Source organism: Harpia harpyja, chromosome 9, assembly GCF_026419915.1.
Source record: "Harpia harpyja isolate bHarHar1 chromosome 9, bHarHar1 primary haplotype, whole genome shotgun sequence".
Classification (NCBI taxonomy): Eukaryota; Metazoa; Chordata; class Aves; order Accipitriformes; family Accipitridae; genus Harpia; species Harpia harpyja.
The window spans coordinates 27542388-27559752 of NC_068948.1; the positions used below are offsets into that span (position 1 = coordinate 27542388).

The window sequence follows — 17365 nt, forward strand, 5'->3', positions numbered from 1 at the left end:
ACTCTGAGTAACACAGTATTTTTTTACATTGAGAGGATTAATACCTGCTTTTGATAATAAGGTAACTATAAACACACGCTTCATGATCCTATTAATTTTAAAGCAGATGTATTTCCGTGGACATGTTAAGACTTTTCTGATGTTAAGGAAACCCAAACTTGCTCCCAGCCCTCAAATGTAAACCATTTAATCTGTCCACCAATTATAAACATTCTCCAAAAATACTGTTGATGTTTATTAAAAAAAAAACATTAATAATAATGTACTGGGCTATTTATTTATAGTGTGATAGCACTTGAAGACCTCACATGCTACTGAGAAGTAGCTGAGCAATGCACTGCAAGGGCAGTCATTGTGTAAACCTGTCCGTGCACAGCTCTACCAGTGTTTCTCAGTCTAGTCCCATGATACCCTCAACCACTGTAGTAACAGGTTCTCCTCACAGCAGACTGCTGATAGTACTAAAATAAGTCAAGTTACTCTGTTGTTTGTATGGGGCGAGGGGGCACACACAATACATATGGAGTAAATGAAACTTGCAAAGTTATTTTCAGTTCTGACCTAACCAAATTTGAAATTTATTCTGTAAAGGTTAAAAAAAAATTGCAATACCCATTATCTCAATAAATCCTATTAGGAACATCTTACTAAGTTAATCTTTTATTTTGGAAGGATATTCTTCTTTACATACAGCGCCCAACACATCTCTGAAATGCACGGGATACATTCACTCCAAGCAGGGGCTAAGAATAAAAGACTGATCTCTTATGAGATAATTACATATACACACAATTTGAAAACCTTCTGGGATCTACTATCTCAAAACATTAAATAAAGAGTCAAAGGCAGCAATGCCACACCTACTCATCCCTCTGCAATAAAAATTAGTAAGACAATTGCATGGTACTTGCTGTACTTGGATTACAGTCAGCATTTGATTCATCGTGTTTTACAAAACTGTAACTATGGCTGGCCAATATCTAATTATGCAGAAGAAAGATACAGCCTGGATTCCTTTGAAATAATTTGATAAACAGCAAACTTTGGTGCTGATCATGAATGAAGTATTTGTTCAGTAAGCTATACCAGGAGCATTTAAACAGAAGACTGCAAGCTGGATTCAGTATGACAATTTCCTGGAGATGGGAAGTAGTTGCTTGGGTAACGTGCTGCTCAAGCTGTCAGGGCCTCTGCAGTGCACAAAACAGGCATTCCACATCCTGAGCTGCTGCCTTTCTGCAGGGACGGCACAAGAGGTATGCTTCTTTCTGCCCACATAGAGGCCTGGCACTTACATGGAAACCACTGACTCAGCATGACACACGACACGACTCCAAACCTGGAATCCAACCACTTCCGCCGATGCTCTTGGACATACCTGGGATAGACTGTGAGTGCTAGAGATATTAACTAAATAGTATTAAAGTAGTCTTTCTGATCAACCTGAATAACAACCTTCAGAGAGCTACATCTTTTCTGTGGTCTTAAATTTTGAACAGAACTTTGGAAGAAAATTGTAATCTTCTTTGCTCCGTGGACTTAGACACATTTGAAAAATTCACCTAAATACGGACTCGGGAATTCAACTCTTCATTCCTGTATTTGTTGAGCCACCTGTGTATACACTCTCTTCCTTCTTTCTTCTATTTCTCCTGTATAGCCTGCTACCCCACTAGATAGCTTCTGTTGTATTCTCATACTCTACCACTTCTGGGTATTGAATGCCTCTTGCCAGGCTCCACTTTTTCCCATCCACCTCATTTTCCAAACAAAGAGCTTGGAAATTTTATTAGATGTTTAAATAAATAAATAAATACATAAATAAGAAAACCCTTCCAAACACTAGCTTTGATCTAAATAAGATGTCAGGATTTCGAAAACATGACTTTAGCATCAAACAAGTATTCTTTGAAAACTGAAGGCATTTGCCCTGGAAAGTTTCTTTCTCACCTAGGGTGAGTGAATTTTCCAAGCACACTGAAAATTATTTCAAAGAAAATGAAAAACAAAACAAGAAACGTCTATTGAGATGACAGACAAGAAGTCAAAAAAGTTTGTAATTTTTTCAGCATTTTTAAAACCAAAGACTATTGCAAACAGATGATAAAAATTAAAACTTAAGTAGTGCATAACCATGATATTCAGGAATAACAAGGACATTTTCTGTATGGAAGGCAACAATGGAAGAAAAGAATTTGAATACACTGCTCATACACTGAGGAAATCAAGCAAATCTCTTGGCTTAAGCCAGCATGGGTACAACTCTACCAGCACCAGCCATAGCGTTAAGTGATGGTACGCACCAACTGTAAGTATTTTTAAGAAAGTTACCTAAAAACTAGTGAAAACAGATCACCCTATATGACTCAGACTAATCTTGATCACTGCCTATTTCTTTACTAGGTCCACACTAAAATCCTTGATGTATAAAAAGCTAAATTTCACTAGCTGTTACGATCACTGCCCTACCAGCCCAAATGTGTTTCCAGAAAGTAAACAAGATTTCACAAGAACCGTGATATGTCAGTGATCAAAGTTCTCCTCTCAGGGGAGGGTGGCCATGAGCATCAGTTGAGGTCAGATGTCTCCGAACCTGCTGCAATAATAGAACAAAACCCACCAGTTCTAGCGGTTACTGGTTTTAAAGCTGTGGTGTAAAAGAGACTGTGGTCTATGGAGAATAGTTTGGCACTTAGCCCAGCTTTTCTATGGCAGCTGCAATCTTATGTAAATTACGCTAGAGCATCACATTTCAGGAACTTCCCCCCAACTTAGCCACCCTCATACTCACAAAACATACAGCTGGGAGGCAGGGAGCAGCCATGATATGTCCTACTGCACTGGAGACAAAAAAGCTGCCACCCTTTCCTGAAATAACTTCTACTATTGCACAAACAATCACTCCATTAGATGGGAAGGAGAGATCTGAAGTCCAAATCAAGTTACAGAGTGCTTTGAATGCATACAGCACTTCAAAGCTTCAACAGTTGGCATGACCACGTTCACAGGCAGCTCTACAAATGTGTATTCAGTCTCTTGTTTTCATTTTGTTCCTGGTGCTGGAAGCTGGCCTTACATGCAGCACATTCAGTGTTCCAATTTTCTCTTGTGGTTCCATGGAGTAAAGCGCCCTACTTCACTGTTTGACTTGAACAAATGCACAGTTTTATATCCGAGAAAGCATAAAGTCAGATTTTAATGCAGATAGTTTTGTGAGGGCTACTAACAAATCACTCAGGAAAAAAAACCGAAACCAACCAACCCTAACATCTCCTAGGTGTTTCATCCCTCTAACTCACCTAATAAGTCTGCAAACAAGCACATACTTCAAGCTACTTCACTGATGCCTCTATGTTGCAATGCAAGTTGACAATGCCGCATAAAAGTCTAAAACAGGATTTCTTGGATGAATCTTGCATTTTCAGTCAAGAATTCTAGACCTACTCTATGTTACTTTGGCTTTCGGATGGTAGGCTTCATCTAAACGCAAAGCTGTTAAAAAGGTCTAGATTATATTACATTAAAAAACATTTTGTGCTTTAAAAACGAAAACATTTATTCCTGTGCAATCTTTAGCTATAACTGTCTGGCTTAAAACTCTAACCAACAAAAGAATCGCCCAAAGCAATTACATAAAACATGTAAGTTTTCATAAAATTGGTATTAATTTGCACTAAGCTGAATTTGAAATTTTAAATCTCCTATGTGGACATGTGGTTTCTAGACTTGCACATTAATTTGAGGACTAAAAATTCCAGGTTATTTTGATATAAACTATTAAAAGATTATAATCAAGCATTCCAGAATTATCACAGGCACCAATAGCAAAAAATTGGCTTTACTTCTAAAAAAGAAGCATTCATTGTTACACTACAGCATGATCTCAGGGTTTATTATTGCTAGGTTATTATTTACTTTTATTGTTATTGGTACTTATTTGCAAAAAGCTTAAGAATAGATAATCTTTCACAAGAACAGGGGTATCTCTTAAGTCTGGTGTAAAATTCACACTTCTCACACTAGAACCAAATTTGGAAATGCAAGATAGTCTCAGCTTCCAAAAGCTGAAATAGTTAGAAGAAAACAGCTTGTTAATAAAAATTCTGTTTGTTAATTCTCTTGAGAACTACCAGCAAGCAATAGGGATTTTTATATGTACATACACACACACACACACAGATTTACCCATTATTATTTTAGCTGTTGTACTTCTGGCCAATGCACAGGCTGTAATTCAAATGAATGTTCTGAAGAATCACAGAACTTGTTTGCATAGTTGTGGCATCAATATATTCTATACAAGTTCCCCAAATAATAATGAGTGAAAGTGTGTTTGCTGTTTGTTTTTCACCACCAAGGCTTTTTAGTTTTTAATAAAAGCAAGTTTTAGCTAACTACCAGGAAAAAAATGACTTTGTCTAATTAGTCTAAGACAAAAACTTATGTCCCAGATCTTGCAGAAAATATTCTTGAGCCACTCAAACAGGAAAGAAAACAAACCACTTCTTTAGCTTTGTTACTTTTTTGCTTGAAAATTTTCAGTTACTGGCTGTGATTTCATCAGCAAACTTTCCTGTAGAGCTTCCCTACACAACCAAGGGCAATAGAAAGAACTACAGAATACTGCACTCAGCAGTTTTACAAAGAAATAAGGAGATGGAGCAAAAGGGCATGTTCCAACTTGCTTCACTGTTTTACCATGACTATTTTAGAATTCCAGCAGGCTGTTACTATCAATTCTTGCCCTCCTATTTTCTCAAACTTTAGTAATGCAACTTTGCTATGTCATTGGCTACATTTACCTTGCAAGCATAGGGAAACCATTCACACACCTCTTGTGCTAAAACTGACAGAAGTAAAATTTATATTTATGTCTAAGGCTCAGGCTTTCGGGCTTAGCAAAGGTACACTAGCCATATAGCAATGTCTGTCTGTCACAGGACACTTTTCTGAAAGAAAGAAATCCACATTTTATATTCAGTGTCAAAAAGCAAACTGAATACTGGTTTGCTACTACAGTAACTTCTAATTTTGTTTCTCTTAACACCTGGGAATCTTAGCCATTTCTAGGTTTCTCTTCTGTTCTATGATTTTTCTCTTTGGAATACTATTAACTTTTTTGTCTACGTACTTCTGGAGGACAAATTGTAAATACACAAGTTACCCACCTCACCTACCCACTCATCTTTCAGAATGGAGAAACCCCTCTATTAACATAACTGAAGACACTCCCCAAGTTTTAAGAATCCTTTCAGCACTAAGCTTGAAAAAGAAGCGTAACTGTCATAGATGGGAGTGCAAAGTATTTCCCTACTATTTTAATTTTTACACTGATATTCCCAGGAGAAGATTTCCACTACTCCTCTTTGTGTCTTAGTAGTTAACTGAGTATACTGCAAGTGCTGAATTTTCATTCAAATTCTTTATTCCTCCTTTAAAAGTACACAGAATTCAGTTTCACAGCTCAAAGTATTGCCACACCTTGCTCCGAATTGGTCATATATTTGCTTTTTTCCACCTCCTCCCCATCGAAAGGAAAGATTAAGGGATCGCTTTCATTTTCTGAAGTGTAATTTGCAGTTCTAAAACTTGCTTTATTTCATTGCAGTAAGAAAAAAAAAAATCCCTCAGGTATTATATTCAAGACATGCAATGGTTTTAAACCATGTTTACCATTTGTTTCTAGAAAGACACTTGCTAGAAATCAGTAGGATGCTGTAAAGTGTCATTTCTGACAATCCAAAGTGCCAGAATGGCAGCAGGGAACATACAGAGTTAAACAACTTGAAAACCATTTCAGTACAATTTGAGAGAGGGAGCAGAGTATCTAAAGTGAATTATCATTAGTCAGGGATCTGAAAGTATTTTAAGTAATGCAAATTCTATGCAACAGATCTATGCTTCTCTACACTATGTGTTTAGGTTGTTCACCAGACAAGGAGCAGGAGTAACCCCACTTAGAATAGGTGGAATTAAAAAGTGATATGGTATCAATGGTATCATATATAATATCAATAATATTTAATAATATCAGTAATATTTGTTTCCCAACTTTCTAATTTCCATTTGAGATACAATAGATATCTTGAAGAAAAACCTAGTATATAAACAAAGACATCAAGGATGAAGAATCCACGGTGTCACCGTCTGAGTTTAAATATTAATTATTCTCCCTGGTAAAAATTCCCAGGGCACAATCTCTTGATGCAAGGGGTAAGTTTCCATACTTAATGGCTCTCTTTGCTAGTAAGAGATATTCAGTCGCAAGTACCACCTCAATTCAGACATCAAGAGAGATCAATGAGTGAATATTCCAAATTGGCCCAATACTCAACCGATCGCAACAGTCTTGTGAAGAAAAAAAAAAAAGAAAAAAAAGGAGGGGGAAAAGGAGGGGGAAAAGGAGGGGGAAAAGGAGGGGGAAAAGGAGGGGGAAAAGGAGGGGGAAAAGGAGGGGAAAAAGGAGGGGAAAAAGGAGGGGAAAAAGGAGGGGAAAAAGGAGGGGAAAAAGGAGGGGAAAAAGGAGGGGAAAAAGGAGGGGAAAAAGGAGGGGAAAAAGGAGGGGAAAAAGGAGGGGAAAAAGGAGGGGAAAAAGGAGGGGAAAAAGGAGGGGAAAAAGGAGGGGAAAAAGGAGGGGAAAAAGGAGGGGAAAAAGGAGGGGAAAAAGGAGGGGAAAAAGGAGGGGAAAAAGGAGGGGAAAAAGGAGGGGAAAAAGGAGGGGAAAAAGGAGGGGAAAAAGGAGGGGAAAAAGGAGGGGAAAAAGGAGGGGAAAAAGGAGGGGAAAAAGGAGGGGAAAAAGGAGGGGAAAAAGGAGGGGAAAAAGGAGGGGAAAAAGGAGGGGAAAAAGGAGGGGAAAAAGGAGGGGAAAAAGGAGGGGAAAAAGGAGGGGAAAAAGGAGGGGAAAAAGGAGGGGAAAAAGGAGGGGAAAAAGGAGGGGAAAAAGGAGGGGAAAAAGGAGGGGAAAAAGGAGGGGAAAAAGGAGGGGAAAAAGGAGGGGAAAAAGGAGGGGAAAAAGGAGGGGAAAAAGGAGGGGAAAAAGGAGGGGAAAAAGGAGGGGAAAAAGGAGGGGAAAAAGGAGGGGAAAAAGGAGGGGAAAAAGGAGGGGAAAGTAATCAGTATAATGACAAATTGTGATCTGCTCCTCCAATTTTTTTCAAAAGGAAGTTAGAGAAATCATTAGAAATAATAAGCTTGTTCTGAAATGGAAGAACATAAAATAAAGGCCATAGCCAAAGTTTTAAGTTACGTAATGTACCACTTGAGAATTTATTGTTTGACAGGCTAACTAAAAATGCCTTTCTGTTTATAATGGAGAAAAAAAACCCCAACACAGTTGCATGGTAGACTCTAGAAAAAATAATTTTAGTCATTACACGTAACATACAGCATGCTTGTTCTTTCAGGGCATAATTTGTTACTGCTCTTTGAAGATCCTCTTTCTCAAGAAAAATTTAAGCCTGGGTATGCCAGGGGAAAGAAAAAGGTTTGGATATGTCAGACAGACATCATCTCAGTACAAGATAAAGGAATTTTCCTTCCCTTTGGGTAGCCTCTACGTTAAAAGATATGCCAGGACAGATTTACGCAGGTAGCCTTATGAATAGGACACAGTCTAGAGAAATGAAAACCCTTCAGCCTTGGGAACCTTTGAAACAGGAGCCCCATGAACGCACAACCCATGCGAAGGAAGGACTCTAACTTCCAGGGACTCGTATTCCCCTGCTGAATCACCTGGTGTTGCAAAATTGAACAATGCTACATAAGGAATGCACAAGGAAACTGGGAGAGATAAATACACACTCTTAAGGAAACACAGATAGGTGCAAGAAAAACAGGAATGCAGGGAAAATCTTCGGCTTTAAATCAGTAGGCTTGGACTAAAAGGAGACAGAGTGCGGAGGGTATATTCTAACATTTTATTAGTTAGCAAAACTTTTATGTATATTGGAAAAAAGAGCATGCTGTAACAAAACATTTCTAAAATTTAGCATCTGTGCAACTACATTTATAATTCTGGCCATTTATCCTATTTTCCATATCTGTTATTGCTGCTCTTACTTGTTACTTCACGCAGATCATAAAAACAAAACATCCTCAAGGCAGGGCTATCTCCTTACATCTGGAAAATACCTGGCACATCTCTCAAGCCACTGCATTTACATGCAGTTTATCACTGGGCTGTTTTCTAACACATCTGGAAAAGTATTTTTTACTTTTCAGACACTGCTTGATATGTTCATTGCAGAGTGTCAGTTAAGACATGCAGCAAAAACAATGGTTCTAACAGGTAAGAAAAAAAATATAAATCCAAATACTAGAGACAAGCACAGCAAATACACAGCCCCATTTAAATAGAGACAAGACTCCCCACTTTCTTCTATACTAGAGACTAAAAATTACGCTATTACTTTTCAGAAATTTACATGACATTCACTTCAAGTTAATATGGGAATTATCTTCCACTACTGTTAAAAAACCAACATTGGCAAGCTGTGAAAGAGCATTTTTTCCTGTCGATGGAAATTAAATCAAACCATTTCTAACTTCAGAATCTTCAGTATCAGAAGTTACATGGAAAAACAGTTAGTAGAACATGATCGTACAGAGATGCCAGAAACTTAAATACAGCTTAAATTTACTATGACTTGCAAAACACTACATAAACACACTACTCACTTGTTTTGAAGGACAGTGCTCGTTTTTCTCATCTGTCATCTTCCCACCCTTCAGTGCCCTTCTTGGTTGCTTGATGCTGGTTTTTATAGCAGGCCGGCACACATAATTCTCAAGGTTCTTGGGAGGTTTTTTCGTTCGCTTTGCTTGAAGACCAATCTTCAGTTTCAAGTTTCCCTCCGAAAAGTTTGTTTCTTTCACCGAAAACTGTTGCTGTGCATCAGTCAGAGCCTCATTCTTCCCATTCTCGGTACTGTTACCCTCCCGATTCTTCTTCTTACTGTCGTCTTCTTCCTTGGTGCAACTTTCTAGCTCTACTTCTCCTTTTCCCACCAATGAGCCAATGTTTACTACAGAGGGGCTTTTCCCAGAAAACCCTTCAGAATCAGAACCCAAGCCTAACATAGCAGTATTCCGAGGGTCCATCACAGGCGGAATATATGCCTTCAGGTAATTTTAGGGAAGATTTACAGAGATATGTTCCAAAGAAGATCTGCTCTACTACTGGCAGCCACCATCTTTTACTCTGTAGAGGGAAAAGAAAGAAGTAAACTTTGATTTTCTAGCAGAAATTAATATTAAAAGCAATTAGAAAGCAAACAATCACACTTCAGACAAGCACAATTACACAGCTGATGTTTGAAAACACCAACCCTTCCTGTATCCTGCTATAAAAATACAATCTATCTGTAAAACCACTTTTAAATGATAGGTGAAAAATCAAAAGTATGTGACTATTATAATATAATTTCCAATTCATCCATAGGACACTTCAAATGATGGTTAAGGCTTTTAATATTGATCATCACTTTTTTTTTTTTTTTTTTTTATAACAGAGCCCAGCTACTTCTAGTACTGCCACTCTTAGTCTGGACCCACTGAAACAGCTGCATCTAAGGAATGATGCAGCTAATGAAACCTATGCTAAAGCACCCAAAACCCAGAGACAATCCGATTTTAATCATCAGAGCCAGTAGGAAAGTTGAGCTTAACCCAAGTATGCATTGGTTTACAAACATGCCACAAAATCTGCTTATTAGTTAAGGACTTTCCACAATTCAGGAAGAAGGATGGGAGAACAGAAAAAAACCCCACCAAACAACCCCACCAAATACATTCACACACTAATTTGTACTTCCTGGAGTATGGGAACAGAAAAGTCCACACTTCTATCATCAGAGACACTGTTATGAATATATAATTAACCTATTTATTGTAAGATATTAGACGGAATTTTTTTGATCTTAACTAAAGCAAAAGCTGATTTGAATCAATTTGCTAATGCAAGGGTTTCAAATCCCTGGCTGGCGGACTACTTGCACAGTGTGCTGGCACTGCCTCCTGTGCTCGCACACAGACCACCACAGAACTGTAAGCTGCTGTTTCCCACACTGCCAAAGAACAAACAAAATATGTGTACCCCATTATATTTGTATCTGCAAACAAAAATCATCATAGAAAGAATCTGCAGAAGATACAAATATGGTGTACTGGTAACTACCAAAGAGGACAAATCATAGTTACAAAGGAGACGCTAAACATACACATTTCAATACAGTCAGATATTTCGAGTACAATGTAAGAGAATGGACACAAGCAATGTTTACAGAACTGGGGGCTTGAAAATCAGCAACCCTCAAAACGACTCTGTGCACAGGATGAACAGGAACTCCTGGTGAAATGTGACAGCCACAAGGACGTACACAACCCTTGTAGTGTACTGAAAAAGTATCACGTCTTTTTGACACTGCTATGACAACCCGTTGCCCATATGCCCACCTACCCCGTGGACGTGGCACACCAAACCACTCCAGATCAATCCCTACTTTGCCTTAACAGCAGCTTGGGAGAGAAGTTCTCCTTTCTCAAGTTCTAGGAGCCAAACCAGAACAATCTGGGTGGACATACTTGTTTTAGGGACATTCTAAGCAGAAAGTGTTTAAATATCTTCATCATTTAAATACCTTAATCATTTTTGAAAATGAAATATGTCAGAAACAGGTCTGCAAAAAATATCAATGTACTGGAAAGAGCATCACAGGAACTAAACCAGCATGATTTTCTGTTATCTTCTATACAATTATTGAGGCTGAATTGTAAGGAATCCTATGAAAAGATTTCAACGGTTTCAATGAACATCAAAATGAGTTTCAATAGTTTCAAAAAGGTTTCAATGAGCTCAGCAATTATCTATGACATTTGGCCTCCTGGCAGGTCAGCACATGCATACTGGAGCCCATCAGCACATGGCAGGTCCCAAAGCCATATGCCTCTTATCCAGACAATAATTAGAAAAACAGCAGTGAGGAGGTAGTATTTTGAGGTGGCTCAGTGAACACAAGCACTGTATAAAATGGGGGAAGGATAAGGAATGTGAAAGGCGATACTGGAGAGGACTAAGGCAACTGCAGTGGACACAGGTCAGAAGGCAGATGCCAGGATTAGTGGGGACAGAAGAAATGCTGCTGAGAACACAAAATGCATATCATTAGAAAGCTACCTTCTCATAGAAAACAAACTTATTTTCACATGTTCTGTGCACATTATGAAGAGGTATTTCTATCTGCAGCTATGACTTGTCAACTAAGAACATCCTGAAGAATCAAAAATGCTGTTATTACTCATAAGACCAGAGGTAATTAGCTAAAATCTCCATTTTACAGCTAGAAAAAATGGGTAGAGCAGTGTGATACAGGGGCTAGAAAGCAAGTCAGTGACAGTTCCTAGTTCAAGGCCCAATGTTCAGTCCATTAGGCTACACCATGTCACCAAAACCAGGCTTTTTCTTACATGCCAATGCACAAGGAAAACTGGCCAGCAGTAAAGTAATTCTAAGATAATGCGTGAATTTTTATTATTCAAGTTCAAGAAAAGGAGAGAATCCTACAGGCCATCGTGCAACTCTCAAATCTATGTTCACACAAATGTTTCCTTGTGTAGTGAGTATGGTCCAGAACAGGTATAACACTTCAGTCATTTTCTTAAAAAAAAAAAAAAAAAAAATTAATAAGCTTAAAATCTGACACCAAATTAAAATGAAACAGCACCACCTATACTGCTGTATTTGGCGCCGTATTTACTTAATAGCAAGACTTTAAGTAAGTACACTCGTACACTAACCTTAGAAACTGCAAGACCAAGACAAAGTGCACACTAAGAATTAAAGGAGAACTGTCTTAAAATCTTATCCTGTGATAACACAGGATCAGTAACTATCCTAGAAACAAAGTCACAAAATTGATGGCTCTCTACACAGACAACAAAAATGCTAATCCTGGACCTAATCATCATTTTGCCTTGATCACTGTTATCTTCTCTCTGACTCTCCAGTTCTACCCACTCTAATTCACAGAAAATGTGTCTGCCAATTTGATCATTTTCATAACCGTGAACTGATTAGATCTCATCTCTGAATCCCAAGAATGCTTCTTCTTCCCTACCTTATCAAGTCCAAGCTTCCCATCCATCACCTTCAAGGTGTGCCTAACTGTACCTTGGTTCTTCGTTTGTTCCTGTTCCTTAGTGCTTTCTGTTTCACCAGTGACAACCATTATATGTGTTCTTTTCCTTCCCCCCCCCCCTTGTATTTAACACCATTGCTTTCTCTGTGCTACTCTTCACACTTTGTATGCCCCACTTGCACCAGTCTACAGGATCTTTACCATTCTTCTTGCAGGTTGTGCCTTAAATTCTCCTTGTGGATGTTAATGCAGCCAAATTATGACAGCCATAGTTCAGAGGCAGCTATAAAAGCTTGCATGAATTTACCCTGAAAACTCCCAATGATTTGGTACTTTCAAGACCTAAAACTATCATATTTACTGGTGTGATACAAGGTACATATCTGTGTCTTTGCTTTCAACATTTGTTCTGTTAATTTGCAAGTCTTGTTTTTAATTATACTATAGGCTTCTTCAGGTCAGAAAAATGGGCTATGGACTTGCAAAGTACCTGCTTCAACAATACTGATCCCTGAAAGAGATCTTTGCATGGTCCCACTACAAAGACCTTTACAAGAAAAGCATTATATCCATCTCATGCACCCAATATGATTCATGTGAAATTAAAGCAGTGGAGCCTGATTGCCCATGCCCACAATTAAGTATTTTCTAAGCTTGCACACTGTTATTTAACCAGACTGCTTAGTAACTTCTAAGACTAGAAAGTACCGCTATAATCAAGCAGCATGGCATTCTACATCAGACCAAGAACTCTGCTCAGCAATTCCTACCCCACTGCTCACATTTTGCAGACCCACAGCAGGTCTTTCCAAAGCAACATCAACACTTTTTATTTAAAGACTTTTTTTGATGAAAGAAACTGCCATTTCCCTTGGGACTCTATTCCAAGACATAATCCACATTTTGCAACAACTTTCATCCATGGGATCTTAGGCTAACATAAATTTTGCTAGATTAAGAACCATCTAGTATCAAATTCCTATACGGCCTTATAAATTATGATCAAGACACATCCTAACCATCTCCCTAAGCAGCAAAACACATCAAACTTCCAATTTCTCATTCTGTAGATCTCAAATCCCTCCTGTAATTGTTCTTCCCCCCAAAAATTAACTAGGAAGCATTTTAACATCCATTTTGACATGTGCTACCTAGAACTAAATGGTGTTCATTAATGATTTTTCTAGTGCGATATACAGTTTTAGTATCTATTATTCATTCTTATTCCCCTGTTGACATATCCAAAGCCCTTTTTGCCCATCACCTGCTAAGACTTCTGTTCTTCTGATCCCCTGCTTTTCCAGAAAAAAAATACCAAGGGCTGACTTCTACTGCCAGCTCCTAGATATGTTTTCCTCCGCCCCTTAGCAATATTAAATGATATTTCTTTTTCCTCTGTCTAATTTACTATGTCATCTTAATTTTTGCTACTGCTTTTGTTGACAAAAACATATTGTGATTTTGTATTTGGAAGATGAGTATTTTTCTTTTGGTTCCTTCCATTGCTTCAGCTTCAGGGGACATTAAAAAAATTCATCTGAGTGTCTGAAATCCCAGAATATTACTAGTAACTCTATGGCCTCCCACAATCCCTTCTCATATTCCTTGTCTTCTTTCTACTGCTATGGAAGACAGCTACCACACTCAGAAGTTTTCTCAAAAAGAGAATAAAAAGTGTCATAAAAACCCCACTATATTTCTCCACATCACATATCCTAAGCAGCAACATGGACCACTGGAGGTCACTGAAATAGGATTTCAAGGACCTTGGATTACCTATGTATTTTTTAAAAGTTTAGAGATAGAGATGCTTGGCAGAAATAAAGTTACTGTTTGTGTTATATGAGGTGAGAAATAGAATATTTTACAAATAGGATCTGTTAGATGTGTTTTTGACAGCCATAAAATACCAGAGTACCTGTCTTGTCAAGAAGAATATTTTACAGAAGTGTTCATAGCAAAGACAGTATGGGCCATGTGTTGAGAGAGCAAATGGCAGCAGGACACTTATTTTGTAGGAGGGAACACAGAGGGCAGACATGATGACACTTTGCAAGTATGCTCCAGTGAGAGGAAAACTTTGTAAGTAGATATAATGTTTCTTCTGGTATCTTAACCTTACTTCTTCTGATATCATACGTTAACTGAAAAATCTGGAAACACAAGATTGAATTTTGACTTGCCTGATAATTTTGTTGTTTCACTATTCATATGCAAATTAATATGAAATTGCTAAACATTGCATAACAAAACCCACATTTGATCAGACCAAAGGTTCACTTAGCCTTAGGCTGTTAGTCCCAACATTAGCCAATACTGATTGCCTAGGGAAAAGCATAAAAACCCCCAACATATGCTGTGGTAATTCTGCTAAAATATTCCCCCAGCCTCTAAATTTGTGATTCAGGAACTTCCTGAGAGGTATGTCTCTATGTCTAATGCCTTTAAATGGATTTTTCTGAAAAAAACCCCCTCTTTTATACCCACCTAGTAAAAGATAATGTAAGGGACATAGTAAACCAGTATTCCACCTTTAACTCCTGACATAATGTGCAGACAATGCCTTTGGTTATGTCAAAAATACCCCAGTGCTAGGATGGCCACACATGCCACGTGAGCCATGCTGCACAACAGGTACTGCTGTGATACAGAAAATTAGAAACAAATACAGATTTGCTTTCACAGAATAATCACAGTAGGTCTGCATATCAGATTTTTTTTTTCTTTTTGAAAGCTGAGATGAAACACGTGACCTCACTGGAGTGGAAGAAATGTGTCCACAATGGCAAAAGCTGACCTCTTGCCAATGGCAGCACAAGTTAATTTTTTTTTTTTTAAGAAGTCAACAGTCCATTTGACAACAATATGTATTTAAAAATAACTGTAATTCAGTAACTGTATGTGCTATTTCCATATTTCGCTTGTGACAACAGCATTATAATTTATATCAATAAGCCTGTCTCTTGCACCAAGTGTTTAAACTGCTTTTTGTATCCTCAAGGACAGTTTAAACTTCTGAAAACAAGCTGCTTCTTTTTGTAAATTATGACTCATATTGTTTTACTGTTTATTATCACTCAAACATTAAGTGCTTTTTAGATGACTGTTGACTGCCTGTCAAATGTAACTAAAGTCCAAAAAGAAGTTGCGGTAATTTTGTCTTTAAAACCAAGATGTACTTAGACCCCCTCAAAATAAAAAAAATCTGTCTTATACTCTTATACAGTTTAGAAAAGCTACTGAAACTTTAATTTCGAGTAAGAATGCTTCTTAAGAACTCAAGTAGGCAGACAGATGATGATTTTAGAGCCCATCTCTATCCATATGTTCAACCAGCTGCTAGAACTTCCCCATTCAGGCAGAGGCACCAGGCATGGTCTCAAGGTCCCCAAGGATGACCACATGAAACACAAGTCTTTCAGGATTCACCCAAAAAACCCAACATCCTTGGAAAACATTGCTTTTGCAGGTGCAATCTACATTAATGCAAGGAAGACAATCAAAATAAATGAGATGCAAAAAAGGTACACTGTTCCTGAAAATGAAAACTTATTTAAATGTTTGAAGGTAAAGTCACAGTTTTTTACCACACATCCCTCCCTTAGTCTCTGCTCCCCAAATCTCTCCTAACAAGACTGGAAAGCCAGAGTAAGAACCCACTACCTCAAGTTTCCCTTACTGGTTCCTGACAACACACAACTACCAGGAGAGTGAATGCGTGTCCTGAGGCCATCTGATGGAAACCCACATTCCAAGTAGTTTCTAGTTCTCTGCTAGGTAATTAACAAGTGAAGAAACCACAAACCAAGAGTGAAAAACAGAAATTAGAAAGTCAGGAGACTATCTAACAGAAAGAAAAGAACAGCAACACGTTTTGGCTTCTGGTTTGAGAGATGGGTAAGTCTAAGATACATTAGGCTCAACCACCTAATCCCAAATTACCGGTCAATAAAACAAAAATAGGATTAAAAATCCCATGAAAGTAGAATTTCAGAAATATGATTTTGGGTGGAGGGGGGGTGGGGGGCGGAAAGGATTTCAAACAGAAAAGTCTACAAGCCACTGACCTAGTAAACTAGCCAATATCCCAACAAGCCAAAAACAACCCACCTCTGCCAGAGAGACCCCCACCTCCATCAGCTCAGGGCCCCCAGCTCCCCCTGCGCCACCGCCTTTCACCTAAGGGAAGGACCACCCTCTTCCACCATCTCTGCCCTACAGAAAAATCAAAGTTTCGGGGATGCGGAGACTTGCGCACAGACACGGGGAAACTTCCTGAAACCCGTCACGGGCACCCGGCCGACGAGGGACTCCCCCGGGGCCGCTGCCAGGGGGGACCCTCGCCCCCCCCCGCCCCTCCAGCGCGGCACCGGGCCAGCTGTCAGGTGATATCCCGCCCCCCCCGCTCCCGCGGGGCCCAACAGAACGCATGAGCGCGGCTGTCAGGCTCTCTCCACACCCGCAGGGCACAGGCCCGGCTTCGGGCGTCCCGCCGGCACATGGCCTCCCCGCAGGCACCGTTCCTGTCACCGGGACCCCCCCTCGGCGCCGCCCCGGGTCCGGGCCCGGCTGTCAGGGATCCCCCGCCTCCCTCCCCGGCGTGGGCCCGGCTGTCAGGGATCCCCCGCCCCCTCCCGGCGCGGGCCCGGCTGTCAGGGATCCCCCCGCCCCACTTCACGCAAGGGCCCGCCCAGGCTCCCCCGCTCCACTTCGGGCGCGGGCCCTGCCGGGGCCCCACGCGCACGCCCGCCGCCGCGGACCCGGCCGCCGCCAGGGATCCCCCGCCGCCGCCCCGGCAAGCCCCGCCGCCGGGGATGCCCCGCGAACGGGGCCCGAAGCCGGCACGGCGGCGGGGATGCGGGGCAGCGCGCGCCTCGGCGCCGGTGCGGGGCGGGGCGGCCCCCGCCGCGGCTCCCCGGCCAGGCTCCCCTCCCCCCGGGCTCCGGGCCTGAGGCGGTCCCAGTCCCCGCCCGCCACCCGCTCGCTCGCTCGCCCGCCCGCCCGCTCCTCACCGTGTCAGCGACAACACGGCCGGGGCCGAGGACGGGCTCCTCCGCGCCGCATCTTCCCGGCCGCCCGCGCGGACGGAGCCAGGGCGGGACCCGGACCGACCGGCCGCCGCTTTCGGCCCTGCTCCGAGCCGAGGCAGCGAAACCAAAATGGCGGCGGCTCCTGCTCCACCGCGAGCGAGCGCCCGGCGCCCCGCCTTCCCCGCGCCCGGCCACGCCCCC

The 17365-nt window shown here is 40.7% G+C and overlaps 1 protein-coding gene across 4 annotated transcripts in view; it reads right to left on the bottom strand.

Annotated features, from left to right (window-relative positions):
• The window catches only part of ASH1L (ASH1 like histone lysine methyltransferase), a 65278-nt gene extending 47952 nt beyond the window's left edge, over nucleotides 1-17326 (bottom strand). For 3 of the 4 annotated variants that reach the window (XM_052795447.1, XM_052795446.1, XM_052795445.1), the window contains exons 1-2: nucleotides 17147-17326; nucleotides 8677-9199 (exon numbers count right to left, since the gene is read on the bottom strand). In XM_052795447.1, the coding sequence (XP_052651407.1) occupies nucleotides 8677-9099 (423 nt within the window). In that variant the 5' untranslated portion in view covers nucleotides 9100-9199; nucleotides 17147-17326. The remainder of the gene's footprint in view (nucleotides 1-8676; nucleotides 9200-17146) is intronic. The other variant, XM_052795448.1, reaches the window with a different exon arrangement.
• Nucleotides 17327-17365: the final 39 nt, after the last annotated feature.